General features: G+C 40.0%; 1 protein-coding gene across 4 annotated transcripts in view; it reads right to left on the reverse strand.

Moving 5' to 3' along the window:
• Window positions 1-12715, reverse strand: part of LOC146687387 (receptor-type tyrosine-protein phosphatase mu) — a 169030-nt gene that overhangs the window by 41610 nt on the left and 114705 nt on the right. For 3 of the 4 annotated variants that reach the window (XM_085438067.1, XM_085438068.1, XM_085438066.1), the window contains exons 14-17: window positions 12259-12333; window positions 10691-10826; window positions 9417-9446; window positions 439-776 (exon numbers count right to left, since the gene is read on the reverse strand). In XM_085438067.1, the coding sequence (XP_085294193.1) occupies window positions 439-776; window positions 9417-9446; window positions 10691-10826; window positions 12259-12333 (579 nt within the window). The remainder of the gene's footprint in view (window positions 1-438; window positions 777-9416; window positions 9447-10690; window positions 10827-12258; window positions 12334-12715) is intronic. The other variant, XM_085438069.1, reaches the window with a different exon arrangement.

A 12715-nucleotide genomic window follows, 5' to 3' on the forward strand; every position in this document is an offset into this window, starting at 1 on the left:
ATGTCATTTATGCTGACTACAAATATTGCGTATTAAAGCAAAAATAATCCCTAATGTTAAGATTGGTCATTAAAAATTTATTTTATACACTTTTTTTTTCTTATATTATTGAGAAAACGTTGCACCGCCTTGTCTCACCACTTAGTTCTGATACCAGCATTATTAAGGACAAATGCAAGGATGTCTTTTGCAACCTCAAAACTCCAATATTTACCGGAGACATGACTTCAGGTCTTTTTCTTGAAAATATTTCTAAATCAACAGTTCATTGGAAAGCAGACCAAGGAAAACATTTTCAGGTTTTCCCAGGTTGAATATTTCCTGTGCAGCCAAGTCTGATTTCTTTCCCACCTGACCAAACCTAATAAATTGCTTCCACCCTGCTCTGTGAGTGTAACCGCATAAAAAGGGAGGTATGCCGATGTGGGGCCGTCTTACCTCGGCCGTTAAGAGTGAGGGCGCACTCGCTGCGGCCGTTAAGAGTGAGGGCGCACTCGCTGCGGCCGTTAAGAGTGAGGGCGCACTCGCTGCGGCCGTTAAGAGTGAGGGCGCACTCGCTGCGGCCATTGAGCGTGAGCGCACACTCGCTGCGGCCATTGAGCGTGAGCGCACACTCGCTGCGGGTGTTCAGCGTATGGTTGTGTGTGTCCATGAAGGACAGTGCTTCGTCACAGTTGGTGCCCTGCTCTGTGTAGCTCTTGTCCATCGAGTTGACCATCACTGTCATCTCCTGGCGTGTGCTGCTCAGTGTCTCCTTGCGCTTCTTGGCCAGTTTCCTTCAAAGAGGAGACAAATAAAACTGATGAGGCAAAAACTGAAATGACACAGCTTACATTGATCTGATATGAAGCTAGTAGAGATGACTCATTCATATAATGAGATGGGTGAGCTAATGTGCCCTGAGCTGTGGTCACATTAGGTTTCATTAGGAACCAGATGTTTTCTCCCCAAGCAGTGAAATATGAATCCTGGAGAATGTGCAAAGGTGTGACTCTCTAACCCAAATACATCAGGCCCTGATGATTTAAAATTAGCTGGAGTATTTTGGGGTGAAAGAATTAGAGATGTGAACAGTGAACTGAAACAGTCAACCTGCTTTTATTGACCTACTTTGAGTTGATGCGCTAGAGCCTACGAGCAATCTGTCCCTGATCAAACACCATTAATGCACAGTGTACAAAACCTGTGTGCACAAATCCACATACTGTACATGGACATGCATTGGTTTTACCCAAAAAAAACAAACAAATCCAACCTCCACTCAAATACTAAAGACTTTTGCTGTTTTGACTGCAGTAAAAAAAATATCCTTGAACAGACAGCCGTATGACATACTTAGTGTTTTAGTGCAATTCTGTATCCGTTTATTAAATTTCATATGCAGTTTTACCATTTATTTGGATGCCTTTATGTACTAACATACCATTATAGTAGTGCAAATGTTAGCCATGTGCTCCAATCATTTTTTTTTTTATATGTTACACCCCCCATTCCACCCATGTATGAAAGGTTCTGGCTCCAACTGGAAAACATGGCACCCAAAAGAAAGCTATTCTTTAAGCCCCAATTTGGCTCAAATTCAAAGCAGCGTCAACCTAGCTTCATATGCTAAGCTGTCTCTTCATATCCAGTCTGTGATGTTGAAACACTTAATATATGGTGCTAAACATCATCATGCATGACTGTGATTATGAGCATGTTGTATTACTGATGTTAGCAGTTATGTCACCAGCTTCACTATGGCTCACATCTCACGGCTGGTAGTAGAGCTCGACCGATATAGGATTTTTAAGACCAACACTGATATTTAGTGATTTAAAAACATGATGTTTCGGCCAAAATTTCTTTTTATTCTGACAATGCAGTTTAAAACAAAACTGTTTTTATAGTTACTAGTCATAGATGACTTGTTTATGCTGGATCAGCTGGTTGTTGTGCTTGTTCCAAACAGGTGTTGCTAACATGAGAACTGCAAAACGCCCTCTTGGTGGAACGACTATACAACATCCCTCCAACATGTTTGAAGGGCGTTCTCATGTCTCTGGTTTTAAAATTTAGTTTATCCGATGCTAATAAATAAGTATACAGTTAACGAGTAGCTATTATCCACTGATATCAGTCAGGCTGTAGCTGCAAGCACAGCTGTAGAATTTTTTTCCTTTTTAAGAAGTGAAACTATTTATTTTGATGAGCTGTGAAAAGTAATTAAAACATGATGCGGTGTGATGAACCACTTGTGCTTACTTATTCCTCAACTCATTCTTATTTCCATTCTGGGTATTATAAATACAGAGGAATTAAATGACAATGTGTTTCTGGAATCAGTGAGTTGCACCTTCTATGTGCGTGAAACGATTTTATACAATTTAAATATATAGATATATAAAAAAGTTGGACTTTTAAAATCTGTTCCAAACAAAGAGTCAACTGCTCTCTGCAGCCGACCTTGACCTTTGACTTCCTTGATTAAAAAGGATATTCACATAAGCGAATCACATGATCACCCGGATGAGTTAACTTTCCTACAATTCCACAAAAGATGAACTACAAAGGAATGGCAAACAGCTAGAGTGGGAACATACTGCAGCAACAGCCATATCTGATGCCTGCCACTGCTCTGTAGCTGGAGGGGAGCAAGTAGTGTAAGAATTAACTATGGCAGCCCTCACACTGATCCTCGCACTTTGTTACTCTCTGCGTGACCCCTCTGCCTATTTGGATTGCAGTCTCTCTCACGGACAACTGCTGTCTAATGATGCACTCCTGCTGCTTTGTTTTCGCAAATCTCCTCTGTTTATTCAATTTTGTCGCTGTCTCATGCCATATGGCAACAGGCCCCCACTGCCTTCAAACAGTCATTTGCTCTGAAGCCCGCGACGTGAGGCTAATAGTGGATCCGTTCTTCAGAAAGCAAAGTGACAAATTAGTGACATTTGTGTCTGCTGGACCCACTTTTTGTCTTCAATCTGCAATTAGAGCTGGGAACAAAATACCAGTGTTGTCTCTTTTTCCCCCCCATTATAGCTTCATATTGCAATAAGGAAGAGTGAGGATGGCAGGGGGATGCATATACCCCAGGCAATATTAAGACAGATTCGGCACTGTGTGCACTCATGGAGAAGACTATTAAGAACAACTATAATCCAGGTTTTAATACTGTATCACTGTTCTTATTTCTGAGCCTGCTAAATCTTGGATTTCCTCTTTCCTGGCCTGTGAAACAGTTGAAGAGAGAGCGCTGAAGATAAACGAGGCTGCACAGACTCCAGTGCCAAAATGAGAAAAGCACCAGCAATACTGGGATGTTTGCAAGGCACCGTGGGTGTTTGATGAAGATTAATTGGCATGCTATTGTTTCCTCATTTGTAAGAAGGGAAAAATTAATGATAGATGACTAGATTACAGGGCCTGATATGATGAGAGAGATAGTATAAGGAAGTGTATATTGGAGTGTTTTTGGGTGTTGATGAATGTGACCATTTATTTTATCCCTGGAGAGTTGGAGTAAAGCTGCACATGGAACAATGTCAACAAAAAAATGATAGTGATTACTTGCAGGCATGCCCAACAATAAAATCCAAAATAAATGTGCATATGGGAGGGGGCTGAGACATACAGATGGCAGAGGTGTTTGTAGAAGTAAAGACAGTGCAAACACTCCAGGTAACTATATCAGGCAACTCTCATTAGAGAGATTGTCTTTGGTTCAGTACATGACAAGCCTGGCATATCTAGGATCTAAATGAGCACAGCTCCCAACTCCGTGAGTTCAGCTACAACAAAAAGGCCGCGGCACAAATTTTATGTCTGCAAATGTTTGCCAGAATGTGTGTTCTGTGGGAGGTGACGCTGTTGCGACTTCTAAAACAAGAGCTTCAAAACCTCAAGCTCAGCATGGTCGGCCTCATTTCAGCATCAGATCAGCCTAAACCTTTTGACACTGGGACAAAGAAGGCTTCATTAAAAGATCCACACACACATTCGTGGTGGATGAGTGTGTGCGCACGTTTTAGTTGACTGACATCCAGCTGGGAGGGGCAACAGAAGCATCTTTGATTAACCCAGTGGGGGCATTTCGGTAGCTGTTTGCACCGAGTCTCATTTCAAACTTCTCTTCATCTACAAAGCAAACTTCCATTAGGTTGTCGTATCTATCGGTAAAGGTATTAGGATCAAAAACAGACTTAATACTGTTCATTGAATGTACAATTCATTTCAATTACTCTATCAAGTCCGAAAAAAACGTAAACAATGACGGGGCCTCTTCATTAAATTTTCTAAGGGGCCCTTTATCTATAGAAACTAAAAAAAGAATGAAGCAACAAAAACACAGAAGCAGCACACGGTGCTTCTGCTCCTACTCATTCAGAAACAAAAACAACATAATGACAAATAAAGCTAGAAAAAAAACATGGTAGGTACTGCTGCTTTTCTGGGCACAGGCTATTTTTACAAAAGAGATTCTTAATCTCAGTGGTTTCATTCAAGGCTAAGCAGACATCATTGGTTAAAAAAAGAGGGTATATTAAAAATATTCACCAACTGTAAATATAACTGATTAGCCATAATACCTGAACCAAATAGCTCATTACCATTGCATATATAAAAGTACACATCCAAACATTACATAACTCTATTCCTTGATATGAATGGCCCTTTTCATCAGGAGACCCTTAATATGAATGAACATGGCAAAGAGTTCAAGGTGTTAACTTCTCAAGATTAAGTATTTGAGAGATGTGCTGGAAAAAGTAAGTCCGACTGATGGGACTTTGAAACATCACATAATGCTTAAAAACACTATTAGCACTTCAGCCTTTTTTCCCCTAATACGGACCTACGTCAACATGCAACACATTTGCATAATGCCCGTCTAGATGCTGGGTGGTGCGCCCTAAACAAAGCTAATAAGCAGCTGTCTAAAAGTGTGCCATTTTTATTTACTAGCTCAAGCCACTCTGCTAGCGCTAAAATGTCCCAGTCACAAGCAAGCCACTCCGACTATAGTGGATTCATTTTATTTTTAAAGGCACTCTCCAGAAAACAATAGCAAAATTGTTATTGTTAGCCTGTGCTATTTTCTGAACTCATGCTTAACTGAACTGCAGCAAACATCTAAACGTCACAGCCAATGCTCTTGCCTACATTTTGCTAAGGTATGGTAAGGTGAAACAAAGGGGATACAAACATTACTGAGCAGGTGGTTTTAATGTTGTAGCTGAAAAGCGTATATAGCCCATCCATCTATCCAGCCACTTATCCATCTCACCTGTCACTGGTTGAAATATACCAGTTTATCAAAAAATTTGTTAGAATTTTCAAAAAAAAACACCAGTTTTTAATAGGCAAACTACATTCACACCATTTCCAAAACCTATAGTGGCCATTTTTTACTATGCTGGATGAACAGATGTTTTGTGACTCGGCGTTTTATAATGTATCTATCATTTAAACTCCATCATTCCATGCTTGACATCTTTTCGGCCTGCTCGAGGTGCTCTTCCTCATCAACATGCAGAGCTTGTAGGTGCAAAACTCTGCAAGGCTTGTACCAATTAATGTGATTCTTGCTACATGTTCGACTTGTAAGGTTTAATGAAGGTGTTTGCCCTGAGCACATTGTGTTATACATTGTACATTTAGCAGGCCTCCTATTCTGACATCGAGTGCAGTGGGGATGACTATGAAAAATGAGATTTATGAAGAATTGGGACAATGATTTATACGTCTCCATATGTGTCTTTCCCATTTTGCTGTATCAAGAAATCCATATAGTTATTACAGTTTAACAAACTACCAACTATTTAGAGCTTACTCTCTCGTTCGTAAATACAATGTTGCGAGACAGATTGGTATTTTGGCAGGGAAAGTGGCGTGCAGGTTGCTTTATTATTTACCAACAATAAACAGTCACTATGCATCTATTATCATTGATAGATTAACATATTATCAGTATTTTTGTTGTTGGAGCTGTGCCGTTTGGTGCAGACTGTGTTGTAGAACTGAGGGGAATTACAGTTGGATACAATATTTAATCAAATTTTAAACTATAAAATCTGTCATAAAATAATTGCAGCAACATTAAAAAAAATAATATAAATGCTTTATGCAAACAAAACTAAAGGGCAGGCTGTGCAGCTTGTGAGGTGGATTTTGAAATTTAAGCACCAACACAGTATTTGATGTTATATTTAGTTAAAGATTATCATTGGTTTGGCACATTAAACTGATATATTGTAATATATTTGTATAGTAACAAAGATAAAACTTATATCTTTCTTTTTTAATTGTTTAAAAACAGTCATTTGCTTTTTTCTTCGATGAAGAAGTGTAAAGAGACACGTTAAGTTTCACATGTTACATGCTCAGTGTAACAACACCCAACCACCCTCATTGCACCACGCCAATTGATCTCAACTGTCCCCACCAGCAGCAGCCACAGCGGCCGGTATGACCACTTGTTTAAAGAACGGTCATATATTTGATCACACATGTAACCGCATTGCTAATGAGCACTGTGATTGATGTGCTGCGTGTTAGCCCTCCCAGCCACCTCTGGCAATATACCTAAAGTGCATATTTTGGCGAGAGCAGTACGCTCTCATGCCTTTAAAAGACTTTGATGAATGCATGAGAGCATTAATGGTTTTCATCAATTGTAGAGGTGTTGCAAGCTCATAGCAGACTTCAGAATTTCAGAGACTGCTCAAGTGGAGGTTGTCTAAAAATGCAGTCTTTTATTAAGTTGACAATAGAAACCTTGGAAATATTGAGCATATGAGTTATATTTGTTTGTTAGCTGGGCTTAGACTGCTTGAGGCGTATAAAGCCTCCCTACACAACACCTCAGCAGTGAGATGCAACCTTTCAGCTTTCACATAACTCCAGGAAAAAAATAAATAATTAAGAGTTCTTCCCAATTAGCTGACATGAATATGCACTTCCCTCATGGGAAATGCTTTGTTCCATTCTAGCTTCGCTGACATATGACACGAAAGGTATACACAGGAGGGGGGCAGACTGGGAGCCGTACTATCGATTCAAATATTTTCCATTTTAAATACCAGCTACTCATTGCCCACAGCTGCATCACACACATCACATAGTAAAGAAGGCCTAGTGTTTAAAATCCTTATGCATTTAACTGATGACCTATTATACCTTTCGATAACATATGTTAACAAAAAACTAAAAAGTTAGTCAAATCATTAATTTTTTTGTCATGTGAATATTACTTTCTGAATGTGTATTATATTCTTTAGCAACTGAAGAATAAATATGCATTCTGTAAGAAAATGTTCTGAGGCCTTCGCAGCGTTGTAGATGTTTCATTGTAGCAGTTGTGCAGAGGCGATGTACTCGTTGCAATGAACCTGCGAAAGAGTTAAAATATGGGGGGGGGGAAAAAAAAAAAGTATACCTGTCTTTCTTTCTCTCTGTATCTATATTAAAAAACTTTTTCCTCTAGTGTTATGTATGCCTATATTGCAGCATATACAGCACATTTTCTCAAGGGGACCATTAATCCTTCTTTACTAGCCTCATATCATGTTGTTATCTTGACACTTTTAGAGGGGAGTCACAACATTTGGCATTCCACTATCACCTCACTGCCACAGAAATCAACACTAAGGGAAAAAAATGCCTATTTGAAGGGATTTTCCAAAAGCTTTTAACATGGGCTGTCTTCTGAACACATCCAGTAAACTGGTGGAATGTGTTAATTTAAGTGACCTGGAACCTGCCAATCAGAGCAAACACAATAAAGTGCATCACTATGACACCACTATCACCAAAATTTGCTAATAAATCCTAAATTTCTGATGTAAAATGATTAATTGAAGCATTTCAATGAATCATTGTACGTGCTTCTGTTGTACGCTTCTTGAAGAACTGCATTGACATTTTTTTTTGGCAAGGAATCGGCTGTTTTGATAAAATTCTCCTCCTTTTAAAAATGTGCATCAAACCAAGAGAAGAACACGTGTAAGTAACAATAAAATACCAAGAATACAAAACTGCTATTTTGATGATTTCACAGCAACCAATATTTTCTTGCTTAGCTTTGGCCGATGTGTGCGCTCAGCTTTGAAGGCACTACTCTTCTAAGTCATTGGGGCTTTCCATTCTAGACAGCTGTGATCTAAAATGAGTGACACTCGGAGTATTCAGGGTTGTATTATCTCCAGGTGTATTCTGAGATTTTCTTTGATGCGAGGCAGCCTCCATTCTCTTCTCTGATCACAGTCATCTCAAGACAGATTAGTCGGCATCCATCACAAAGACTACAGAGGGAGCCTATGAGCTACAGCAGGGAAAGCAGAGCTGCAGAATAAGCTTCTTTACCATTCAGCAGTGTGATGTGGAATCATCTGTTACATTAAGAGCGCATAAAGGCGCGCTTCAGTTATTGTTTTGTGATGTCGGAGACATTGAAATAGAATAGAGAGATATTCTATGATCACATCAGCTTTTTTTGTAGTGATGCAAGCATCTTGTTAGCTAAAGACACAACTCCACCATCACCATAGAATCAATGGGATGGTTGCGCAAAATAAAAAAAGGTCCAAAAACCATGCTGGATAAAAAAGAAAAAAGGGGGGGAGAAAAAGCATGAGAAATTTGAGATGATTTGATGAAAGTGTGACAGGATGGTGTGGGGGGTAAAGAATACTACAAATTATCACATGCACATGGAGCCAAATCGATAAAGTCAACATGTTAGCGATGTTCAAAATTTGTGGGTAATTAAACTACAAGTGTGGTTAATCAGGCTCAGAGTTATCAATTGCATCTGAAGAGTATATAAAAGTTTAGAAAAAGTGAAATATTTGGACTAGCTCATTGAAGTTCTGGGCACAACTGAAGTGTAGATGCACTGCGATAAGCACTTCAAAAAAAAGAAAATAAAAAGAAAAAGAAATCTAGCTTTGACAAGTCAACAGAGACGAAATCATTTGAGGCAAATGAAAAATTCACACTCAATAAAAAAAAAAAAAAAAAAAAAAAGCAGTGGTGCTGGATTGATTTTTTTTTTTCTTCTCTTTCACAAGATGAGTTCGGCAGCAGTACAATCATTAAGGCAGTTAAGTTCATCATCATTTGATAAACAAACTCCTTATAAATCTGGCAGAAACTACGTCTGCAATAACATCTCTGTGGCAGGTTTATTTTGTGGGGGTGTAGGCGTGTCTTTCTTCTTTTCATCAGAAGTTGAGCCAATGTGACATACATTGTGATCTGTTCATCGTGTGGAGATGCATTGGAGTGGCGTCCTCCGTTCCTCCAGCAGAGATTACAGTTGGGCCTCTGTAATAGCTCTGGGCAGGAGGAGGATGACATGGCTCTTTGCATGCATGGGAAACAGTGTGTGGGTGAGAAGCATGGCACTAACATTACACAAAGTGGTTACTTACAGGTAGTAAGTGTAGGAGTGATAGGTTCTTCTGCCGAGTGGGGTGGTGGTAGGATTTAAGCAGTGGAGGAGGGGAGGGGATGGAATGAAAAGGAAAGAAAAAGTAAAAATATATTAATGTTTGAAAAAAGAGAAGAAATGAACAAAATCAGATATGGTGGCATACGTGGAGGTAAACTAGTGATCGTGAGGGCAAAGGTGATCGCTTGGAGTCATGTCATGCTTTGGTAAGGGGTCTCAGTACAGTACCAAAACCCCCTTTTATGAACACATAATTTGATACACCTATAAAAAAAATTACCATATCTGACCTCCAAGGTTGAAACTTAATGAGACGTTTGAATGTCTAAACACAACTCTGATTCCCTGTTGATAACGGTAAATTACACAAAATTCAACCAATGAAGTCATCTCCATCTCCGGTTTGATTAAGGCTAATTGAAAACAATTCCATTACTGTGTGCCGATTTTCACACCCACCCACTGATTGCTGTGCTACGCAGAAAGGCCCTGCTGTATGAAGAATCTTATATTACCGTCAAAAATAAACATGAAACACAGTGATTATATCAGTGCATAACTATGTCTTCCCACTCAGCTACATCTACTTGATCTAATGTGCTGACCTTTAGACTTGAATTCGAGACATGCAATTTCATATCAAAAGGACAAATTATATGCAACGCACAATAAGTTTTACTTGGGAATGAAGAAATCTCTGCAGAAACTGGCACTGTATTATTTTAAGCCTCGCCGTGGACAAAAGGGGGTTGATATTTGCTGAGCTTTAGCTCCCCTGATTGCTGGGATATGTACAGAAGACCTCTCTCCAGTATTGGGTCCGGGGCTAATGTAAACTTAGCCTTCAGTTATACGGCCATCCTCTTTGATTTTGAGCTTTTCATCACATTTTCTTTCTTATCTCCTTCACGCCTCTCTCCGTACCACGGCACTCAAAAACATATTTCTTTCCCATCCCAGTGTCACTGAGGCGCTGCACATTTGTTTGAGGGTGCCGTGGAAACGGATTAATTTTTCATGGCACACTGTATCTCATGGCTGTAAACAGCCTTAATGGGGCGTATCAACATAATCAAATTAATTATTTACTACGACACTGACAATGCTACTGTTTGAGGGAAAAATATACAAACTGATGAAACTGAAACTACTTATTTGTTGGTGCTCTGCAAGTAAGTTCAGCCACTTCCACAAATCTGAAATAGTCATTCAAAAACTAAAAGGGGGGAGGGGGACGAAAAAAAAAAAGCTTACCTTTTCTTCATGAGCAGCACCACTCCTAAGAAGATGATGACAAAGAGGAGGATACCGGCGATGACCCCTGCGATCTTTACGGTGTGGTCAGTTTGCTTCTCGGGCTCCACTGCATCAGGCTTATGAGTGGCTGCTCCTGAAAAACACAGTGATGGATAAGAGTCAAACAAATGGAGCACAGATTCGAGCACATCTCGTGACCATTTTATGTTGTGCCACATTAAGCCAATACCCAAGTACTAATCTATATATTCAGTATATCTTCTCACTGATTTGACAGTGTGGAATCAGTGCACCAATATTCCAAGGACCATAAATATTAGTACAAACAAAGACTAATGCTAATCCTAACAGCAAGTGACTCCCTATTGTCCTAAAGACCACCTCTAGCTCTGCCCTTAGTGGACATCAGCGCTCTGTGGATCAAGCTGCACTGAGAGAGATAAGTGCATACCATCTTTACCCTTGGTTAATCACATTTGGGGCAAATGGTTGCTGGGCTGTAGAAAAATGTAAGACGCAGGGCGGGAAAGATAATGCCCGATAAAAATGACTGAAATAACAAAAACATTAAATATTAGCCTGAAAGGAGATAGCCAACAACGAGAGGCACAAAGAGAGAGGAAGATGTGGGAGAAAACAGCTTGTTTTTAACAGCATCTGTTCCTTGAGAAGTGATAAGAAGCACTCAGAAGGCAATTCTGCCAGAATCACAACTGTCCACCTCAACAACACCATTATTCCTTGTCACCAGAGGTAAATTTAGAATGACAAATTGTTATGTCAAATATCTTAGAGTGAGCTTCCTTCTCTCTCCAGAATTGCCATTTTCTCTTCCTATCAAAAAGTTAAATATCCATCCCGGGCCGGCTGTGACATATTGTTCTTCCTCTGGTGTGTCGTTATCAACAGCCACCAAGTGCCTTTATTTAAAAATATACAATTTTAAGGCCCGGGCTGTGGAGGATTTCAAGACGGGTGACATCATCATGTCTGGATTGATGGAGCTGATTTTGTACCAATATACCGTTAGAGACTAATCTCGCCGTCAGTGACAAATCCTCGATAGAGCCGCGGGGGCTGTGCGTCACCCTACCGCAACTCTGTGCTGTCAGTGAACTTGGGCGATTTGTGCACCAACAAGTAAAAAACTGAGCAGAATTTAAATAGTTTCACTTGAGCTTCCTTTTGTGTGTTTGCAGTTGTCACAGCTGCAACAACCAGCACCGACTCTCCCTTAATCTCCCAGAAATAATGAGAAATATTCATGAAAGGGGATTAACTCCTGTCAAAAATCTCCCAACATTGACACATCAAATGACAATCGCACCTCAAACGGGCCTTTAATGTCCAGTAATTCTGAGGAGATGAAGGTAGAAGGCAACGTCGTCAAGTCTTTGATTTAATCATAATGACTTTATGCAAATTGTAAGACGATAAACAAAAAAATGCACACATGCAACATTCCACTTGTTGCCCCCCCCCTCCTGTTGAGGGAATCATGAGTGCCCCCACCCATGAATTCAAATCCAGAGCGCTACTACCAAGCTGTGGAGAGAATAACGGACCTGTTAGTTGGTTGTCACCGGGCGCTGGGACGATGCGGATGTACGGGGTTGTGAGCTGAGTCACGAGTATGGCGGCTGTGTATAGTCAGTGGATCCAGGAGGGCATGCAGTAAAAAGAGACAAAGAAAGAGAAACAGGCCACACTGAACACAAGTCCCATCATCATGCAACACCTCTAAGAAAGACACTAAATAGCAGTAACAGCAGGGATTTTTTTAGTTTGTTCCACCAAGTCTGCAGAAGCAATAATTTCACAAAGGTTAATATCTGTAATATCTTTATGAGTCTAATGTAGGGCACTAAAGCATATTTCTACAGGTGATAAAATTCCACAGCCCATGAACTCTTTGGCTTTTGCCTATTGAGCCATGTAGATGGAGACATCTGGAACTCCACCAAGAAATCTATAGCAGGGCTGCATGCAAACTACACAATATAAGAGACTGTCAGGGCGTGT

Source organism: Copadichromis virginalis, linkage group LG18, assembly GCF_057382275.1.
Source record: "Copadichromis virginalis isolate Kocher_CV1m ecotype Utaka linkage group LG18, C_Virginalis_male_GT1.1, whole genome shotgun sequence".
Taxonomy (NCBI): Eukaryota; Metazoa; Chordata; class Actinopteri; order Cichliformes; family Cichlidae; genus Copadichromis; species Copadichromis virginalis.